We start from the raw sequence: 22500 nt of genomic DNA, 5'->3' as shown, positions 1-22500 counted from the left end.
GGCAAGGTGTGTATGCATTTGTGTGTGTGTGTGTGTGTCTGTGTGTGTATTATGTTCTTATGTTTAATCTGACAGCAGTTTCTTGGTGTGTGAGTGGTGGTGTGTTGTCAGTCTAGCCAGCACCACAGGGTCTCAATGTGGTCTGTCTCCTCAGTGGTGTGTGTGTGTGTGTGTGTGTGTGTGTGTGTGTGTGTGTGTGTGTGTGTGTGTGTGTGTGTGTTTGGATCCTATCAACTGTACTCTTTGCTGACTGGTGCCTTCAGAGGGCCTTCTTCTTCAGCCTTTTGTAGTTGTCCTTGGCCAGAGCTCCTCTTATGTAAGACCCAGCTATCTGTTTACCTCTATATCAAGCCAGCAGTCCCACATAGGGCAGCCCAGACAAGACACCACACACTCACACACACATCATTCACACTCTTAGCTCTGTCAGCCACTGGTGGGAAGGGACAGTCTCACGGACCACCCTGCTACACCCCAGGAGCTTAGGCACACCACAGCTAGCCACACACACCAACAGCAAGACTCCACAGCACACAATGGTTCACCCCTGCCCCTTCATAATGAGACTGTTTCCTACCACACACCTACAGATACAGGGTACTTCTTATAGAGTGCCTGCACCCTGACTGGCCCAACTAAGTGTACCATCCAATAACTCAGCCTTCCTAACCAGTGGATTGTTTCTCCCCACAGACACACACCACCACTACTACCACCACCACAACCTCCCCTAAGCACAAGACGTCTCAAATCGAGCAAGACGACTTATACACAGACATCCGACGCCTGTACTCCTCCCCCCCTCCCTTCCATCCCTGTGACACCCCATCCCCGACACCCCCACTCCTCCCTGGGACTGCCGTCAGGTCCCCGGGGGCTGGCAGCAAGCGGGCAGTGAGTGCCAAGAAGAAGAGGAGGAGGAGGAAGAAGGTAACCCCTTCTTTCAAGGCCAAGACTGCAGTGAGGAGTTCTCTGAAGCAAGCCTTGAAGATCCCCTGCAAAATATCACTTATTGCCACCAAGAAGATATTTGAGGAGCCTATTGATGCAGAGGAGGAGGAGGAGGAGGAGATGATGGAAGAGGAGGACGAGGAGATGGAGAGTCTGGGGGAAGATGTAGAGGAGGTGGAGGAAGGGGAGGAAGAAGAGGAAGAGGAGCTGGAGGGGCCTATTGTTGAGCCTGTGGGGATTCTAAAGTCACCAATCTTCTCCCCAATGAGTCCTGAGTTCCCGGACATCAAGCATCTCGTGGTGAAGAAGGAAGGTGAGTAATGCATGCGTGTGTGTGTATGAGTATGTATAGTCCTGTCCGTCTGTTCATGTGTTCGTCTGTCCATCCGTCCATTCATACCATTCATAGCTGATCAATCTCCCTTCCAGACATGTGCTGGGACCAACAGGTGAGGGCCGTGGCAGAGCAGGTGTACCGCCCCCTCACCTACGCACAGGTGCTGCGCCTCCACCTCACCCCCCTCACCCGTGCCCTAGGGGTGTGAGTGGTGGGGGGGTCATGTGGAGGGGAGGTGGAAACAAGAGATTTAAATTTATATCTGCTACTACCTCCACCACCACCATCACCACTACCAAGTCAGGTCAGGTGAGCTCAGGTGGAGGTCAGGGAGGCCAGAAGTCATGTCCACCACCACCATCATTACCTCCATCGCTACCAAGGCAGGTCAGGTGAGGTAAGGTGGAGGTTAGGGAGATTATATCTACCACTATCACCATCACCACCACCACCACCACCACCATTACCACTGCCACCTTAAGTAGACAATATGTTTAAGCCATTTTGTCAATATATCAATTTTAGTTTTGTTTCCATATTTTTGTTCTTTGTTTTTTTTTTTTGTTTTTTTCTTCTTTTTTTTTTTTAGTTTGGTGTCTAAAATTTAGGATATTTTTTTTTTTCTCTATTTTTTAAGATGAGACATTTTTTTTCATTAATTCTTTTATTGGTGGTTAAATATTTCAGTCCTGTTATTTTTTTTGGGGGTTTCTCTACTTCTTTCCTTATTCCTCCTTTATCTGTAACACTTTTCTTTCTTCTCTTTCTTTTAATTGCCTTCTTTCACATTTCATTATTCTTTTTATCATAATACAATATTCATTTTGTTATTCACCATTTTATATTCCACAAACCTTAAATTCTGTGTATATTTCTTTATTTTATTCTTTTTTTTTTTAATTGACCCAAAGAAAATGAGAAAGCTAATTTATTTTCCTGTTTTTTCTAATCATCTTTCACTATAAACACTACTTTTCTTGTTCTATCTTTATTTTCCTTTTTTTTTCCCCATTTTTTCCAGGTACATTTGGTCTTTGTTTGCATTTGTTTGTTTGTTTGTGTTTGTTTTCCTTCTATTCTTATTTTTTCTCTTTTTTCCTCATCAGTTTTCTTCCTTTTCTTAAATTTTTCCAGTACATTTGGTCTGTCCTTTTGTTCGTTTGTTTGTTTGTATGTTTGTTTGTTTGTGTGTTTGTTTTCCCTAGCGTGGCAGGTGAAAGTTCTCGTTTGTTTGTTTGTCTGTTTTTCCTCTTGATGTACGCCTCTCGCCTCTTCCATGTATGTATTAACTGGTGTGTGTTTGTATTAGAAAACTCTGTATGTTTTCAGGTGACACACACACACACACACACACACACACACACACACACACACACACACACACACACACACACACACACACACACACACACACACACACACACACACTTTTCCTATGTGCACATATGCAAAACCTTCATGTAGAATTTTCATTGTGTGTGTGTGTGTGTGTGTGTGTGTGTGTGTGTGTGTGTGTGTGTGTGTACGTATCTATTCTCTGATCATATATTTGAGACTTGTGTAGTTTAATATATACGTGTTTGTAGAAAAACTGATGTGCACCTTTAAACACACACACACACACACACACACACACACACACACACACACACACACACACACACACACACACACACACACAACCAGTTCACGTGTGTATGCAAATATGCCTAGAGTGTACGTGTGTTTGTGTGTGTATGCATGTGTGTGCATATTCTCAGGAGTGTGTGTGTGCGTGTCATGTGCGTCTTCTAAAACAGTCATGGAGGGAATGCGTACACAGTGAAGAAAAACAACAAAAAAACAAAACAAAAACAAACAATACCTCATGTACCATAACAAAACTGTATTCTTGTATTGAAAACCTTGACCCATACACTGTAATACACTCACCCTAGTATTACCAGCACACCCTATACACCCAGTCACCCTGAAAACACCCTTAACCACACCTTATATTATCTGTATGCATTGAAAACTAATCATATACTTTTTATACAACTTAATACACTCACCCTATTTAACCAGTCACCCTAAGCACCCAAATAACACCCTTAATTTCACCCTAGCTTGTCTGTATGGATTATGAACTATACAAACCCTTTTTTATACAGTTTAATACAGTCACCCTAATACACCAGTCACCCTAAACACCCTAAAAACACCCTTAAAATCACTGTATCCTGTTTGTATGCATGTTAAATTATATACACCCAAACATATACCCTAATATACAGGTCTGTACACTCACCCTAATGCCCGTCACCCTTAATACCCTAAAAAAAAACACCCTATCTTGTGTGTATGCATGTTAAACTATACGCCCTAATACGGAAATAAATATACAGCATAATGATACATTCACCCTATCTACACCAGCACCCTGTTCATCACTCACCCTGGAAATTGAGAAAAAAACCCTTATAGTCACCCTGCTGTGGTTGATATATCTATTCTTATATAAAGTTGTGTATACTGCAGTACCTTCACCCTGTTGTTTCACCCACATCCTGTTTGTATACCATTCACCCTGGGAAACGTACCTAAAAAAAAAAAAAAATGCACCCTGGAATCACCCTGGAAATGTTGACTGTAATTTTGAAAGGTGAGAGAAAGTTTAGAAATGAGAAAGTTACTGTTTCATTTCATTTTGTGTTGTTTTGTTGCATCACTTATTGTATTCGTTTCATCTGCCTGTGTGTGAGAGATACGTACAGATGGACACTGAATGCTGCATGGAAGTCACATTAGGAAGACAAACAGGGGCTTAGTATTGAGATGTGTGGAAGATACATGCATGCAGACACTGAATGCTGTATGCGTCACCTTAGAAAGACAAACAGAGACTGAATATTGAGACCTGTGAAAGATACATAGCATACACAAAGACACTGAACACTGTATAGAAGTTAGCAAGACAGACTGAATATTGGGACCTGTGAAAGATACATACGAAGAGACAATGAACACTAAAAGTCAAATTAAGGCAAAACATATATAAAGACACTAAACTTTAATATATATCACATGAGGAAGACAGACAGACTGATTACAGACAGGTGTGAAGGAAAGACAGCGCATACAAAGACTATTTATTTCCTCTCTTCCTACATGGGGCAGTCCAGACAAGGTACCACATACTCACACACACGCATACACACACACACTCAACCCCGTCAGCCCCCTAGTGGAAAGAGATACAAAGACAGGTTTTAAATGTTCATTACAGAGAATAAGGACACTGTAACAATCATACACACATACATATGATCTGAAGGAGTATAAGGAGTATTAGCTGATGAGAGGAATGTATACTTAGTTATGTATGTATACTGACCTGTGTATTGCTGCACACATATACACCTTGATCTGATGAAATAGGTTATACATGAAACACATCTACCTATTTCCACCTGCCATCCGTATACATAAACTTGTCTAATCTTTCCCTAATGACTCAGCACGAACCAGATTATTAGTCTGTTCCATTCATCCACCACTCCAAGATTGAATTCCTTTTTATTTCCTTCCTATCTCCAACCATTATCCTTATTCATGTACTTATCTAATCTTCTAAGACTCCAATGACTCAGCGCTGGCCAGATTATTGAGTCTGTTCCATTCATCCACCACTCCAAGACTGAATTCCTTCTTATTTCCTTCCTATCTCCAACCATTATCCTCATTCATGTACTTATCTAATCTTCTAAAACTCCAATGACTCAGTGCTGACCAGATTATTCTGTTCCATTCATCCACCACTCCAAGATTGAATTCCTTCTTATTTCCTTCCTATCTCCAACTATTATCCTCATTCATGTACTTATCTAATCTTCTAAGACTCTCTAATGACTCAGCACTGACAAGATTACTGAGTCTGAAAACCAATGCCTTCCTGTCTCTGTCTTTTAATTTTTCCCTTCCACCAGTTCACCACCTCTCCACCTGTACTTAAATTAATGTCACAGGTGTTGCAGGTGTCATAAGGAAAGGTGTTGTATTTGATGTGGAAGGTGATTGTTCATGAAAAGTGGAAAAAAAAAATGGTTCTATTATGTGGATTACTATGTTTAGTGGAGAGACAGGTTGAGATTTACTTATTAATGTCTTTTTTCCTTTTATTCTTCACTTGTTTTATATTTTCTGCTATATTTTCTTTCTATTTCTTATTTATTTGTTTTTTCTTATGTGTTTTGCCAGAATGATTTTATTTGGTAGAAAGACAAATCAAGTTTATAATTGCACCAGTTTTTTTTTTTCTTTTTTCTTTTTGCTTTTAATTCTCCATTTCTTCGTTTTTATTTCATCGTCCTACATTTTCCTTGTTCTCGATGTACAAACGTGTGAGTGCTGTGTTTGTTTCCCCGTTTTCCGTGTTCGCCTTCACTTCTTTTCCTCCTCCGCTTTCAGTTTCCCATTGATTGACAGCTTTTCCTTTTTTTTTTTTTCCTCTTTAATTTCCAGAGTTCAGAGCTGCTTCTATTTTTATATTTGAAGTTGTATTTACCAGATGAGCTTATCTTTTTTTTGCTCTATTTTTTTTATCTGATATTTCAATTTTATTTATTTTTCTTTTTTAGGGAAGTTTAGATCAATTTTAGTTTCTGTTTTAGCAAGTTTAGGTTTATTTTGTAGTTTTTGTTTTTAGAAAGCTTAGTTTAATTTTAGTTTTTGTTTCAGGAAGTTTAGATTTTACCTTAGTTTCTGTTTTAGAAAGCTTAGTTATTTTGTAGTCTTGTTTTTAAGAAGCTTAGTTCAATTTGTAGTTTCTGTTTTTTTAGGAAGCTTAGATTTCTTTTCAAAGTGTCCATAATTCATATTTTTGTATCTTCATATTGTTATACCAAACGGAGAGTGTCTTGAAGGTATACCAGGCAAGACACAACATTATTCTTTCAATGTATAGAGGAGGAGATTGCAAAGACTGCATTCTCAAAACCCAAGCATTTCATCCAGACTTTTAACAGGCAGTAGTGGAGGTTTTTGGCCTATGAGTCTGTGCCATCAGGAAAGCTGCATCTCATGAACCACAGAAATAATGCATATTTTTACTTGTGTTTAGTTTAGTTTACGTTGCAATCACTTCGTTTCTCTAAGTTCCGTAGGGTTAAATCAGTGAGAGAGAGCAAGAATATAGTGTGTTTTGTGTTGTGGAAAGGAGAGATAAGGCATTGAGGCAGTCACTGAGGCTTAAATGGTGCAGTTTGGAGTGACTCAGCCTTGGAAGTTAGGAATACAGGCATTAAACTCTCACACTAACTCAATATCATGTTCTGAAACTCAGTGCTGCACCTCCACTACACTCAGAGACTCTATTTAAAGTTATACGGGTTTCCGAGGGTGTGTTTATGGTTCTAGTGACAGATTGATGACATTTCTATGTTATTGACTGGCGAAACACTCTCGGGAACTCGGCTAATCATCTCTGTGGTCTTTGAAAATGGTCATGGTGAGAGAGCGAACTGTTTCGGAACATGGACGGATCAGAAGTCAGTTAACTCTTGCCTCACTTGCTTCCTCTGTTATGCATGATCTTAATCCAATATTTCCCTGCTTTTTCCCCGCAGTCCTAATATCTTTGATCTAATAATCTTTTCCTCTCCCTCTCTCTTTCTCTGTTTCTCTTGCCTATTCAAATGTAAAGTTATGATTAGAAGTTAATCTGTCTCACTTGTTGTTATTTTATTTTATTTTATTTTATTTTTTTCATCTGTCTTAATTTCTTTGCTCTAGTTCACTCTCACCACTCAGACTTGCTTCTACTTCCCGGTTCACTGCTGAGTTTCTTAGTTCCTTCTGCCATGCTCAAACTGAACAAACTATATGGCAGAGTTGAAAAATGCTAGTCTGTGTGTGTGTGTGTGTGTGTGTGTGTGTGTGTGTGTGTGTGTGTGTGTGTGTGTGTGTTTGCAGGAATGTGAATATTGTTTTATCATATTTTTCATGATTGTTAGTGTTGATTAACTTTTCTACTACTACTACTACTATTACTACTACTACTACTACTACTACTACTACTACTACTACTACTACTACTACTACTACTACTACTACTACTACCACATAGATCCACTAGCTTCTTATATCTTTCCCTTACATCCTTACCACCACCACCATCACTACCACCACCACCACTACAGCCAGATCTAAATACATAAGCACACACATAATCCATCACAGCCTACTTATGTATAGCTAACAGACATACATAAGGTGCAATACTGAGGCACAAGATATATGATTATGTATTCTGAAGGTACGCAAACACTATTAAGTTTAAGAAGAGAGAGAAGGAATCTGAGATCGAGGTGGTTAGGTTAAGTTTTGCTAAGGAGGACCAGAAAGAGAGAAGGAATTATAAAAGATGGTTTAAACTTACGATATGCAAAGAAAAAGAGGATAATATTGAAATAACAGCATTTTCATCTGAGAGTAAGGTTAAGTTAGGTAAGGTTTTGCCGAAAGAGAGAGAGAGAGAGATAGGAATTTTAAACGTATGAAGAAAAAAAAAAGATAAATGAGAATTGCTGTATGATATATTAAGTACAAAAGTATGGTTAACTGTAGCACCTTTCATTTATTACTTATTTTCTTAACCATGGGAGAGAGAAGGAAAAATCAAAGGTGATGTAAACTTGTACAAAAAAAAAAAAAAAAAAAAAAGCCACTGCATGATATTAAGTACAAAAAAAAAAAAAAAGGATTCAATGGACCATCCTTTTTATTTTCGTTATATATTGATTTATCACAAACTGCATTTTTTCAATTTCTTGTGTAAAAATGAGCGTTGTTATATTCTTGAAGTAGTGAGGTTTTTTTCTTAAGATTCATGCTAGTATTAGTTATGACGTGCAGTGTTCCCCTGTCTAGGCCATTAGAGGAGAGGGAGAGAGACAGAGATAGAGAAACAGAAGCTTGTATTCTGAAACATTTGTGCCTCGCCCCCACTGAATTCAAAGGGCTCTAGTTAAAGTGACACGGGTTTTTAAAGGTGTTCGTATGGTTCCAGTGACAGATTAACAATATTTCTACATTACCAGGTGGAGAAAGTCTTGAGAACCCGGCTATCATCGCTGTGGCCTTGAAAAAGTCTTGGTGAGAGAGCAAAGCGTTTCAGATTATTGGAGAGAGAGAGAGAGAGAGAGAGAGAGAGAGAGAGAGAGAGTTCTGTATGTATTTGCCAACTTTTTTCTGTTTTAAGAGGAAAGATAAAATAAATATAAGCTCAAATGTTTGTATTGTGTTGGTTTTAAGAACGTTTTGTGAAGATACAGACAGTGGAGTTATGCAATGAACAAGACTGTTATGTTCATTAAAAAACCGTAGAGTATGTGAAACCAGTGAAAAATGTCGTAAATGTCTCGTGTTAAACTGATTAAATAGAGTTTACGTGAAAGAAACAAAGTACATGAGAGAATTAATATATTGAAGTAGACTAATACTGTTGATAGGTGTTTAAAGAACCATGAAGTATAACCAGTGAGAAATGTCGTAAATAATACATTAAGGAAACAGAGTATATGAATGAATGAATGTATCGTAAATGTCTTGCAGTTAACTAGACAAATATGAACGCTAAAGATTCATAGAAAACTGTTTGTACGTATAACTAAAGAAAACGTTGGTGTAAGTTTCCGATGATTTAACTTGCGCAGCCTTCACGTACACTAATGAAATGTAAAATATATTTAAGTGAACTAATATACTGCGGACCCAGCATGACAAATATCCACATTAAAACAGTAGACTAATGAAAAAAAAAAAAAAGTAAATATTTGCATCGTCGAACTGAAATCCCATCCTGTACAACCGTGGCCAGAAGTCTTGTAACCCGACACTCTTATTTCCACTGTGTTTAGTTTCTCCCTTCACTATTACGTCCCTTGATCTGGGAACCCTTCACTTCTCAGGCTCTGCGAAGTGACAGGCAGCTCATCGGAGGACTTACGGTGATGAGATAAGACGGTTAAGTTAGTCGAAAATAAGGTGGCATGTGAACAGACTTATGGCCGTGATTGTACCTAAGGAAAGATACCCGTACTGTCAGTGAGTCAGTGAAAAGTGATGTCTGTTTTATCAGTACAGCTCAATACTTATGCATAGTCAATATTCGCGTATAATGATGATAATCGTAATATTCTAAGGTATATTTAAGAGTAACACACCCTTTTCAGTTGCTTGTTCTGGTTCTGTCACCACCAAAACCACTGTTATTACTACTACTGCTACTACCACTACTACCAACACCACCACTACCAAACACCACCACTACTAACGCAACCCAGCCAATCTTTCCTTCACCACCACCACCTACATGCATTCTGACTATTATTAACTATTGTAACTATTCACACAAGTCACCATGCCTTCCTCTACTACTACTACTACTAACTACTACTACTACTTAATCACGTAGTTTGAGAGTTTGATAGCGAATTAGTGAGTTACCAATGATAATGATGATGATATGTGTGTGTGTGTGTGTGTGTGTGTGTGTGTGTGTGTGTGTGTCTCATGATCTCTCCACGCTTTGTATATTAATTCTAAAGAAGCTATGAAATGTAGAAAATAAAAATAAAAAAGTACAAATACATATTTTAAAATCTCGTGGTAGTTTCATTAATTATTATTATTTCTTTTAGTAGCTTGTGTATGTGTGTATGTAGTGTACGTATGTATGTATGTATGTATGTATGTATTTGTGTAAACTCTAGTGAACAAAAACCTCGACCAGTACATCTAATTAAGGAAAAGCAAAACAAAGGCAGCAGAAATACATACATAAGTGACTTGAACACTGTATAAAGAGTATTTTATAGAGATTATATACAACTCCATGCCCTGTCCCCTTCCCTTGTATATACCTCTCTGTGTCAAATATATGGAAGCAAGTCTGTGATGCCTTTTGTCTTCAGCACCTCCTGGTATGGCGTGGCGAAGAGAGAGAGAGAGAGAGAGAGAGAGAGAGAGAGAGAGAGAGAGAGAGAGAGAGAGAGAGAGAGAGAGAGAGAGAGAAGAACAAGGATTGATTCATTGGGCAATTCTGTACCATGTTTTGTCTTGAGCACCTCTTGGGATGGCTCAGTGAAGAGAGAGAGAGAGAGAGAGAGAGAGAGAGAGAGAGAGAGAGAGAGAGAGAGAGAGAGGGCAATATGAGTTTGAATCAAAATATTGTGTATGTACTAAAACCAAGTAGAAAAACACACACACACACACACACACACACACACACACACACACACACACACACAAACACACAGGAACACAAAGAAACACAGGACAATGAAACACACGAGTAGCTTGACGCAACACAAACACATGTAAATGATAAAATAAATCTCTACACAAGACAGACTCCATTCAATGAAGTCCCGCAACACACTTACAGATTTGTTAAAGAAAAATAATATTCATAGTCGTAATACTTATGATACAAATAAAAAAAAATGAGGAGAATGAGAATAACAGGAACAATATTGTGTTAAAAAAAAGGTGGGACGGATGAGTTATGTCTTCATAGCGGTAGTGGTAGTAGTAGTAGTAGTAGTAGTAGTAATAGTATTTTTTGGGGGGAGTAGGACGATAAGAAGAGGTGATCCTTATCTTGTTATGTTTACTAAAGAAGAGGAGGAGGAGGCAGAGGAAGTGAAGAAGAAAGAAGACGAAGGAATATTTACTTTACGCAAGGAAGACAAAAATAAAGAAAAGATGAGAAGGCAGAGAAAAAGATGAAGAAAAGTCTACCTTATAGAAGAGGAACGATGGAAAATTTACAAGTAAGACACAGGGAAATGAAGAGAGGAGGAGGAGGAGGAGGAGGGTGCGCTAGTAGTACATGCCGGGGAGGTTGAGGGGCGTGCTGGGCTGCCTGTAGGAGTACCCGCCGCCGTGACCACAGGAGGGCGGCAGCGTCTTGGTGGTGACTGCTGTGCGCACCGCCGTGCTGGTGACAAGGGCTGTGGAGGTGACGACCTGCGGCACGAGCACTGTGGTGGTGACGTACGTGACGCCCCCAGGGACTGACACGGTCTCCAGCACTGTCTCCGCCTCCGTTACCACCACGGTGACGGCGGGCGGCGGCGGCAGCGTGGTGGTGACGGTCACCACCGCCACGCTGGTCTCTTCCACCACTGACGTGACGGGGAACTCCTCTGTCACGGTGGACACCACGGTTTCAACCTCGTACTCCGTCGTGGGCACCACCTCCGTCTCCACCACAGTGTCCACCACCGTCACCACCTCTGTCTCCGTCACCGCCTCCGTCTGCGTCACAGCGACCACCTCTGTCTCCACCAGGTACGTGACGGACGGCACCACCTCCGTGGATACCACCTCGGATGTGACGGCGGGCAGCGTGGTGACGGCGGTGGTGGTGACGGTGTCGGTGACAGTGACGGTCATGGTGACCTGCTGGCCTGGCACCGTCACGTACTCCACCGAGGCCTCCGTCACCACCTTGGGCACCGTCTCCGTCACGGCCGCCAGCGTGGTGACCTGCGTCTCCGTCACCAGCTGCGTGTCGGTGACGGCCACCACGGTGGGCACCAGCACGATGGAGGCCTCGGTCTCCACCACGGTGGTCTCCACCACATTGGTCTCCACCGCCAAGCGCGTGGTGGCCTCCACCGCGGTGGTGACCTCTGTCTCCGTTACGGTGGCGGTGACGGTGGCGGCGGGCAGGGTGGTGGTGGAGGCGATGGTGGTGGTCTCCGTGGTGGTATCCGTGGTGGTGACGTCCAAGGTGGTGTAGTCTGTGGTGGTGACGGTCGCCGTCACCACCTCACTGTAGGCGGTAGTGACGGTGGTGGTGGAAAGCTCCGTGGTCGTCTCCACCACCACCTCGCCCGGCGCCGTCTCCGTCACCGTTTCAGTCACCACCTCCTCCGCATACTCGGTGACGATGGTGGTGGCGCACGCCCCCGCGCCCGCCGGCAGCGAAGGCGTGGGCACCAGGTAGCCGTAGGCGTCGGCCGCGACGTCCCCAGCGGGGATCTCGTTGAACGTGGAAGGCTCCAGCGCCGGCAATTTGGCGCCCATCGCGCCGCCACACAGCGCCGCCACCACCAGCAACGCCACGCTCGCTGCCGCCATTCCCGCGCCGTGCATCTGCCCGAAGACAAGGGTCATGCAGAGAGAGAGAGAGGGAGAGAAGGAGAGGGAGAGGGGCTGATAGGGATGAGGGGGCTGGAGGGAGTGAGGGGGGTGCCTAGCCTCTCCAGGGCCTGAAGGGAGCCTTTTGGAAGTAGCCGCCCCGTGGCTGGTGGCGCTGCAGCCCCTTCAGGTGGAACAGCTGCGGCGCCTTCTGCTGGTAACGTTGTGGCGCCTTTTGCTGGTAGCGCTTCGGTGCCCGCTGCGGGTACCCCATCTGCTGCGGGCAGGGCGCCGTCACGGTCTGCACGGCCGTCACCACCATCTCCACGGGCACCACTTGCGTCACCACCTCCACCACCTCCATGCCCTCCATCACGGTCTGCGTCATCACCTTCGCCGCGCCCGTCTCCGTCACCACCTCCGTGACGAGGCTAACGGCGGTGGAGGTGATGGCAGGCAGCGGTGGCGCCCTGGCCTCCACGGTCTCGGTGGACGTGTCCGTCACCACCAGCGTGGACAGTACCGGCACGTCCACCACCTCGGTGGTGAGCGCGGTGGTGACGCTGACAGACACCAGCGTGGTCACCAGCGTGGTGGTGACGGCCTCGATGTTCGTGGACGTGACCTCGGCCACTTCCGTGCTGGTGACGGTGACGTAAGTTTCCTCCGCCACCACACTGGTGCTGGTCACCAGCTCGGTGCTGGTCACCACCTGCGTCACCACCTCAGGGGCGGGCGTCACCACACTCACCGCTTCGCTGGTCACCACCGCCGCGGTAGTCACCAGCTCGGTCATGTCTGCCTCCACCACGGAGGATGTCTCCACCACCACGGTGGTGCTGGTGACGGCCTCCGTGACGGCGGGCGGCGTCACGGTGCTCACGGCGGTGGTGTAGTCCGTCACCAGCACCGTGGTGGCCTCGGTGGTGACGTCCGTGACGACCTCCGTGGTGGTGACGGTGACGCCCACCACCTCCTCTACCACTCTGGTCTCCACCACTTCCTCCACCTCCGTCACGGTGGACAGGTCAGTCTGGGTCTGCGTCACCTCCTCTGGGGGCGGCGTGGCGGTCTGCAGCGCCAGCACGGAGGACAGCGCCGTGGCCAGTACACTGTACGTGCGCGTCACGGGCACCACCACGCGCCGCGTCTCCATCACCATGAGGGAGGACGTCACGCCCACCACCTCCGTCACCACGCCCTCCGCCACGGCCAGGCTGGTGGTGGGCGGCCCCGCCACCGCCTCGGTCACCACCACGGGGCGCGTGGTGACCAGCGTGGTGGTGCTCACCGCTGCCTCGCACGCCCCGCCACCCGCGCCCTCAGGATCAGGCCGCGGCGGCAGGTACCCGCCGCTAGGCCAGCCGCCGCCGCTAGGCCAGCCGCCGCCGCCCACCTGGGCCGTAGCCGCCGCCGCCGCCGCCAGCAGCACCACCAGGCCGCGCATCCTGCAACGAGAGGCAACTCTGAGCGTGGGCGTGCGGGCGGCGTGGCGGGCGGCGCCGCACAACCCGCCTCAGGTTGCCCCCGTGGCAGAATGGCGACCTGCCGCCGCTGCCGCCGCCCACGCGCGCCCGCGCCCTGCTGAGCCAACACCCACGCTCACGCCCACAACCATGGTACATGTATTATTTATTTCTACAAGAGTGGCGCCACAGATGGCACTCAGCGGCGAGGCGGTGAGTGGTGAAAGGTGGCGCCCACAGGTACAGGGGACAGGTGGCAACGCCCGGCAGGTGTGGCGCCCCGCGGGGTACGCTGCTCACCATCTGCCCCGCGCCCAGCGGCGGTGGCAGCACAGAGGGGGGGGAAGGGAGGGGGGGCAAGGCAACAATAATGGGAGACAATGATACCCTTCTCTTCACACACACACACACACACACACACACACACACACATTTTGTAACGTTACTTTCATCAACGTTGGCTATGGTATGGGAGAGGAGAGAGAGAGAGAGGTGAGAGGTCAGGAAGGTACGTTTTCTCTCCACCTGTGATGTAACCTGGAGAGAAAGGTATGGAGGGAGGGAGGGAGGGAGGGAGGGAAGATGAGAGAGAGGAAATGGAGGCTGAAGATTCTTACTTAACTCGTGTCCTCTTCAAAACAACAACAGGTAGTAGTAGTAGTAGTAGTAGTAGTAGTAGTAGTAGTAGTAGTAGTAGTAGCAGTATTGCCAAACTTAATAGTTATAGTATTAGTGGTAGTAGTAATAGTAATAAAAGTAGTAGTAGTAATAACACACACACACACACACACACACACACACACACACACACACACACACACACACACACACACACACACCACTCAAAAAACAAATATACAAACAAACAAAACCAAACACAAATGCATACGTACATACATACATACATACATACATACATAAAACAAAACAAAATAGCCGCCCTTGAAAAGAAAGCAAAATCAACAAACACGAAAGAAAACGGAATGAGTGAGTGAGTGAGTGAGTGAGCGAGTGAATGAGTGAGTGAGTGACCTTTCCCTGTGTTGCGGGGAAGACACTCGCAAAAAGTGGGATGGCACAGTCTTGACCCTGTGAGCTAAGACCGTGGCAAAAACAGAGAGGGGGAAGGAAGAGGAGGGAGAGGAAAGGAAGGGGAGGAGGAGGAGGGATGGCGGGATGAGAGTAAAAGTGTAGAGAGAGAGAGAGAGAGAGAGAGAAAGGGGGGTTGCATACGATATAATAATAATGATACTACTACTACTACTACTACTACTACTACTACTACTACTACTACTACTAATAATAATAATAATAATCTAAAGCGGAATAACAAATGCCTGAAAAAAAGAATGACAAATGCCTGAAAAGAATGACAAAATTAATCAATAGAAAACTGAAAAACTAAGGAAATTTGACAAATCTGAAGAATAATTTTAAAATCTCAGAGAATTTTGACAGAAATCTGAAGGAAAGTTGAAAAATCTGATGCCGTAAGACACAAATCTGGAGAAAACTTAAGAAAACTGGGAAAAGTTTGACAGTGAGGGAGTTTGACAGAAATCTGAGGAAAATTCAGAAAAAAATGCATAATTTTTCCTGAATTCTCCTCAATAAAAAAAAAAATCATCCTTGAAGCAAAATATCAAACAAAATATAATTGAAAACTATTGGTATAAAAACTAAAAAAAAATTGTATATAACTTTTTAAAAACTTACTTATATATAACAGAAAAAAAACACAAACACAGATATAGAACACAACAACAACAACAACAACAACAACAACAACAACAACATCAACAACAACAACACCTACCTTGGGACACTCCTGGCGAAGGCGCAGAAGAGGCAGAACTTTGAATTAAGTGGCCGCCTCAAGTTGCGTGTGTGCGCGCGTGCGTGCTTATACTATGTGCGTACGTGCGTATGTGTGTGTGTGTGTGTGTGTGCACGCAAGCCAAGCTACCTTAGCAATGAACGGCCCACACCAGCCTCTCTCCTTTTTATGTGTGTGTGTGTGTGTGTGTGTGTGTGTGTAGGCAATTGTCTCACTAATCTTTCTCTCTCCATTCCTTCTTCCCTCCAGTCCCTCCCTTCCCTCCTTTCCTCCTTCTCTCTCTCTCTCTCTCTCTCTCTCTCTCTCTCTCTCTCTCTCTCTCTCTCTCTCCTTCCTTCCTTTCCTCCAGTACCCCTTCCCTTCCTTCCTTCCTTCCTTTCTTCCTTCCTTCCTTCCTCCATTTCTCCCTTTCTCCCTTTATTTCTTTTTTCATTCATTCTCTCCCTCTCTCTCCTTCCTGTCTTCCTTCCCCCCCCTCTCTCTCTCTCTCTCTCTCTCTCTCTCTCTCAAACCAGACAAACTAGTCCCATCTTCACTCGCATCTTCACCATCATTTATTATTATTATTATTATTATTATTATTATTATTATTATTATTACTGTTATTGTCTTGTCGTGCGGTTTCTTGTGATAAAACTAGTAGTGATGGTGGTGATGGTGATGGTAGTAGTAGTAGTAGTAGTAGTAGTTAGTAGTAGTAGTATTAGTAGTAGTAGTAGTAGTAGTAGTCGTACCAGTTAGTATTGGTCTTGTTTTTGTTGCTATAATATCATGAATGGGAAGAACACACACACACACACACACACACACACACACACACACACACACACACACACACACACACACACACACACACACACACACGTTTTTTTTCACTTTTGCGTAAGTTTTCACAATTTTGCGCTTGTTACCTCTCTCTCTCTCTCTCTCTCTCTCTCTCTCTCTCTCTCTCTCTCTCTCTCTCTCTCTCTCTCTCTCTCTCTCTCTCTCTCTCTCTCTCTCTCTCGCAAGGATATACGCACACCTTTCACTTAATTAGAGAGAGAGAGAGAGAGAGAGAGGAGAGAGAGAGGAGAGAGAGAGAGAGAGAGTGAGAGAGAGAGAGAGAGAGAGAGAGAGAGAGAGAGAGAGAGAGAGAGAGAGGCTGGAGGGGATAAGAACAGGTGACAATCAGGGGAAGGATTAGAAAGGAAGAGAAGAAGAGGAGGAGAGGAACAGAAGGAGAAGGAGGAGGAGGAGGAGGAGGAGGAGGAGGAGGGATAAGGATAGGTCTTCTAAATGCAAGGGGGAAGAGAAAGGGAAAGGGAGAGAAAAGGGAAAGGGAGGCAGAGAAAGGGAGATATTTTCTTTGGGTATGGGTTTATAAATCAACACCACCACCATCACCACCACCATCACCACCAGCACCACCACCACCACCACCACCACCACCACTGTCACTATCATCGGTCACCTAGCAACACCACTACTACTACTATTACTACTACTACTACTATCAACACCACCACTAACATCACTAGTATTACTGTCACCACCATCATCACTACCATGGTCTACACCAATATCATTACTGTTACTACCACCATCACCACCACCATCACCAGCGCTACTAGTACCTATTAACATTTCTGTCATCACCATTGTCATCACCACCATCTTTACCAGCACTACTACTATGACTACCACCATCATCACCATTATTTCATCATCACCGCAACCACCATTATCAACCAGACACAATAGCATCACCTGCTTCACCACCATCATCACCACTGCTATTATCATCACCATCATCACCACCATCATTACCTTTATCACCATCACCATCACCACCTCTTACACCACCAAGACATTCCCATCACTATAATCATCACCATTATCTCATTACCATCATCACCACCATCACCACCACCATCCATTACATAAGAGGGAAGTAACGGGTCCTTTAAACCGCCATCACCACCACCATCACCTCCCCTACATACATACATACATACATACATACATACATACATACATACATATATTGCTGCAATTTTTAAGACCTTGTGTTTGTGTGTGTGTGTGTGTGTGTGTGTGTGTGTGTGTGTGTGTGTGTGTGTGTGTGTGTGTGTGTGTGTGTGTGTGGGATGGGCGTTGAAAGGTAACAAGAGAGAGAGAGAGAGAGAGAGAGAGAGAGAGAGAGAGAGAGAGAGAGAGAGAGAGAGAGAGAGAGAGAGAGAGAGAGAGAGAGAGAGAGAGAGAGAGAGAGAGAGAGAGAGAGAGAGAGAGTGAGAGGAGGTATGGGAAGGAAAGGGAAAGGAGGTGTGTGTGTGTGTGTGTGTGTGTGTGTGTGTGTGTGTGTGTGTGTGTGTGTGTGTGTGTGTCTGCATGGCAATGAGGAATGTTGGGGAGTGAGTGAAGGGGAAGACGTGCTGGAGGAGGAGGAGGAGGAGGAGGAGGAGGAGGAGGAGGAGGAGGAGGAGGAGGAGGAGGAGAAAGGAAGAGGGGAAGAAGTGGGAGGGTGAAGGGATAAGATCTGGAAGAGATAAGAGAGAGAGAGAGAGAGAGAGAGAGAGAGAGAGAGAGAGAGAGAGAGAGAGAGAGAGAGAGAGAGAGAGAGAGAGAGAGAGAGAGAGAGAGAGAGAGAAGGAAGAAGGAAAGAGAGAAGACAAGGAAGGAAAGAGATAAAACTACTACTACTACTACTACTACTACTACTACTACTACTACTACTACTACTACTACTACTACTACCACCACCACCACCACCACCACCACCACCACCACCACCACCACCACCACCACCACTACTACCAATACTACAACAATGCAAGAGAAAGAGACTAATTATAGAGTCACGAAGCGAGCAGAGAGAGAGAGAGAGAGAGAGAGAGAGAGAGAGAGAGAGAGAGAGAGAGAGAGAGAGAGAGAGAGAGAGAGAGAAAGAGTTTGACCTGCACTCGCCAATATAACATAGTCTCCCACACCTGGCTACCCACACCTGACCACCCACACCTGGCTACCCACACCTGACCACCCACACCTGACCACCCACACCTGCAATTCTGGTATATACTGTCACTTGATCACTTCCCAGCCTTCTTCACCTATTCACCTCACAGATTGACAGGAACTAAATTGACAGAAAAAATATACAGTTGACCTAATCTTGACCTTTCCTTTTCGCACGGGCACTGGCACTCTCCTCTGAACCACTTTTGTTATAGTAGTAGTAGTAGTAGTAGTAGTAGTAGTAGTAATAGACTATTTTAGTATGCTGTGTCCACCCTCTCTTAAGTAGTATTAGTAGTAGTAGCAGTAGTTGTAATAGTAATACTGTCTCTCAATATGCAGTAGTCATCCTTTCCTTGCCCTACATCTTATCTACAGATGCTCCTCGTTCTTTACAAGGCGGGGCGGGGCGGGGCGGGGCGGGACGGGACGGGGCAAGGCGGGACGGGGCGGGGCGGGGCGGGGCAAGGCGGAACGGGGCGGGAGAGGGCGGGGCAGGGGCGGGGCGGCCAGTACAGACAATAACCTTCAGAATTACGAGAGAGAGAGAGAGAGAGAGAGAGAGAGAGAGAGAGAGAGAGAGAGAGAGAGAGAGAGAGAGAGAGAGAGAGAGAGAATATCAGTGACATAGCAATATTGTTTTATATGTAAATGCATTTTCTTTCTTTTCTTTCCTCCTTTCTTTTTTTGTCAATGAATGAGACAAGAGATAGAGAGAGATGGATAGGTAGATAGATAGATAGATAGGGACAGACAGACAGACAGATGAACAGATCAAAAGAGAAAGAGAAAATGAAGGAAAAATCTATGAAAAAGAGAAAAATAGAGGGAAATAGGAGAGAAATGGGAGATTTTATAAGGAGAGGTTTTGTCCCGTCACCCACTCTCTCTCTCTCTCTCTCTCTCTTGTATTCATCAATGATCTAAGCCGAATTTCTTGTCCTATCCACTCCCACGCTGATGGGACGACCCTGCACTTTTCCACGTTTTTTCGTAGACTTCCAACCCTTCAGTAAGTAAACAGCTCACGCAGGGAAGCCACAGAACGCCTGACTTCTGATCTCTCTAAAAATTTCTGAATGGGCAGAGCAAATTCATTATTGTTGTATATCTTCAAAAACTCAATTCCTCCATTTACCAACTCGATTTCACATTTACTGGAATGAAAACTTTTGGTCTTATCAGCTCCCCTCCTCTAGCTGACTGTCTTCAGCCTCTCTCTCATCTCCGCAGTGTTACATCTCTTGGTATGTTCTACCGCTATTTTCACGTTAATTGCTCTTCTTATCTTGCAAACTGTATACCTCCACTTCTCCCGCTGCCCCGCTGCACAACACTTTCTACTTTCTCTCACCCTTATTCTGTCCATCTTTAATGCAAGAGTTAACCAGTATTCTTAGTCTTTCATCCATTTTACTGGCCAGCTCTGGAACTCCCTGCCTGCGTCAGTATTTCCTCCTTTTTATGACTTGAATTCTTTCAGGAGGGAAGTCTCAGGACGCTTCTTCAACTATGAAAAATCCTTTTGGCCCTTTTCTTGAGGGATTGCCATTTTTTTTTTATATATAAGTTTTTGTTGCCCTTGGCCAGTACCCCTCTTACATATAGAAAAAAAGAAAGATGAACAGCACACACACACACACACACACACACACACACACACACACACACACACACACGGTTAATCAGTAATGCTCTGTGTGTGTGGACCAAAGAAGACAAGGTGGAGGCCACGAACTCTGATGTATAGACAGACTCCAGATGAAGGAATGAGACGAGGGAGAGAGGACACAGGAGAAATTATGTGTCCAAGGTTCTAGAGAGAGAGAGAGAGAGAGGGAGTGGGATAAGATTCAAATCCTTTCTCTTTCACTCTTCGGGTCAAACTTTACAGCTTTTCTCCTCCCCTCCTCGTTAGGTTAGGTTAAGTTCATGGCTTTGATAGTATTTGATATTGTATCGTATTCCATCCTTTTCCAGACCTATCTATCCTTTCATCTTTCCTTCTTCAGACTCTTCTTCCTCCGTCTCTTCTCTGCCAACTCTTCTTACCTCCTCCTCTCCATCTTTTCAACTTTTTTTTGTTATTCCTCAATTTCTCATTTTTCTTTCATCTCTTTCTCCCTTCGTTTGTTCCTTCCTTCCTGCCATTCTTTCATTTTTCGCTCCTTCCTCACTCCTTCCTTTTCTCCATCCCTCCTTTCCTATCCTCGTTCTTTCATTTCTTCCATCTATCTCTCTTTTTCGTATCGTTCCTCTTCCGTCTCTCCTTTCCTTCGTCATCCTCTCCTCTCGCTTTCTTTTTATTTATTTATTCTTTTTTTCAATTGGACTACCTTTAGATGACAATAAGAGATATATTTCACTAGATTCAGTAAGAAAGTAGGGTTGCCATGAATAAAATAGTGAAATATTAAAGAAGAAAAGGCATTTATCTCAAGTCTGATTAAGAAGAGAACGTTTAGGAATAGCAATTTGAAAGGATAATGACACTAGTAATAATGATTAAGTAGCTAAGTAGGCAATTAAGAAAGATAGTAAATAAATAACAAATAATAAAACTGAATAGGCTCGTAGGCACTTCCTCCCTACCCACAAAAAAATAAATAAATATATAAAGTAAAATAAATAAATAAATGAATAAATAAATAGAATAAATAAATGAAATAAAATAAAATAAAACAAATAAGTAACCACAAGTCAAATTAGTAACAATAACAATAGTGAAGATGTTAAAAAAAAAAAATAATTGTAACTTTATTTCTCTCATTCATTTGTTGAGCGCAAACTTCTGAGTGACGAAAATTATACGGTAAAACATACGAGCAAAAAAATAATGGTATATTATTAGATGGTGCGTTCCAGAGAGAGAGAGAGAGAGAGAGAGAGAGAGAGAGAGAGAGAGAGAGAGAGAATTACTAATCTCAACCCCATACATAACACTTCAAAAACCTCCAATTTGTGGCTGCATTTCTGAAGTTCTTGTGTAACCCAGAGGAGGAGGAAGAGGAGGAGGAGGAGGAGGAGGAGGAGGAGGAGGAGGAGGAGGAGGAGATATGGTGCGTGTTGGTTTAAAATGTTTAGACTTACTCTCCTCGCCTCAAGCAGGAAGATCGAAAGGAAGAGGAGGAGGAGGAGGAGGAGGACGAGGAGGAGAAGGAGAATGTCGAAAATAAGGACGAGAAAGAGGAGGAGAAAGATGAGGAGGAGGAGGAAGAAGAGGAGGAGGAGACACTTACAAACTTATATGTACGGTTGCAGTTTAGTACTTCTTATGTAATAACGAGGAGGAGGAGGAGGAGGAAGAGGAGGAGGAGGAAGAGGAGGAGGAGGAGGAGGAGGAGGGGATACTCAAAAGTCATTATATGTATGGTTGGAGTTTAGGAGTTGTGATGAAACACCGAAGAAGAGGAGGAGGAGGAGGAGGAGGAGGAGGAAGAGGAGGAGGAAAAAGAGGAGGACAAGGAGAAGGAAGAGGAGGAAGAGAAGAAGAAGAAGAAGAAAAAAAGAAGAATGAAGAACTAGGCGGCGAAGAAGAACTAGAATAAGAAAACAAGAAGAAGAAGAAGAAGATGATGATGAGAAAGAAGATGAAGAAGAAGAAAAAGAAAAAAAAAACAAGAACAAGAATAAGAATGATAATAATGATGGTAATGAGATGGAAGAAGAGGAAGAAGAAGAAGAAGAAGAAGAAGAAGAAGAAAGAAAATACAGCAACAAGGATGATGATAACGACGAAGAAAAAAAGAAAGAAAAAGAAAAAAAGAAAAATTAGAAAAATATAA

The 22500-nt window shown here is 44.0% G+C and overlaps 2 protein-coding genes across 3 annotated transcripts in view; one reads left to right on the top strand and one right to left on the bottom strand.

Annotated features, from left to right (window-relative positions):
• The window catches only part of LOC135113039 (cyclin-I-like), a 110114-nt gene that overhangs the window by 2196 nt on the left and 85418 nt on the right, over positions 1 to 22500 (top strand). Inside the window, exons 4-6 of one of the 2 annotated variants that reach the window (XR_010274695.1) lie at positions 1 to 6; positions 694 to 1264; positions 1381 to 1597. The exon at positions 1 to 6 is cut by the window's left edge and continues 228 nt beyond it. Coding sequence is in view for 1 of the 2 variants with exons in the window: in XM_064027970.1 (XP_063884040.1) it covers positions 1 to 6; positions 694 to 1264; positions 1381 to 1496 (693 nt within the window). In the remaining variant the exon portion in view is untranslated. Of the gene's footprint in view, positions 7 to 693; positions 1265 to 1380; positions 10224 to 22500 lie in introns of those variants that run through there. The other variant, XM_064027970.1, reaches the window with a different exon arrangement.
• On the bottom strand, positions 10624 to 15867 carry LOC135113040 (mucin-2-like). Its single transcript, XM_064027971.1, has 2 exons — positions 15701 to 15867; positions 10624 to 12433 (listed from the first exon to the last, which is right to left on the bottom strand). Exon 2 carries the CDS (start codon positions 12431 to 12433, stop codon positions 11153 to 11155), a length of 1281 nt encoding a protein of 426 aa, XP_063884041.1. The 5' UTR covers positions 15701 to 15867; the 3' UTR covers positions 10624 to 11152.

This window comes from Scylla paramamosain, chromosome 25 (genome assembly GCF_035594125.1).
Source record: "Scylla paramamosain isolate STU-SP2022 chromosome 25, ASM3559412v1, whole genome shotgun sequence".
Lineage (NCBI taxonomy): Eukaryota > Metazoa > Arthropoda > Malacostraca > Decapoda > Portunidae > Scylla > Scylla paramamosain.
The sequence above is the reverse complement of the archived record's forward strand: the minus strand, read 5'-3'. Positions and strand labels throughout refer to the sequence as shown.

Bases quoted from the DNA above. Each gene is read 5' to 3' on its own strand.
- LOC135113040 (XM_064027971.1), bottom strand. From the start codon at position 12,433: ATGCACGGCGCGGGAATGGCGGCAGCGAGCGTGGCGTTGCTGGTGGTG.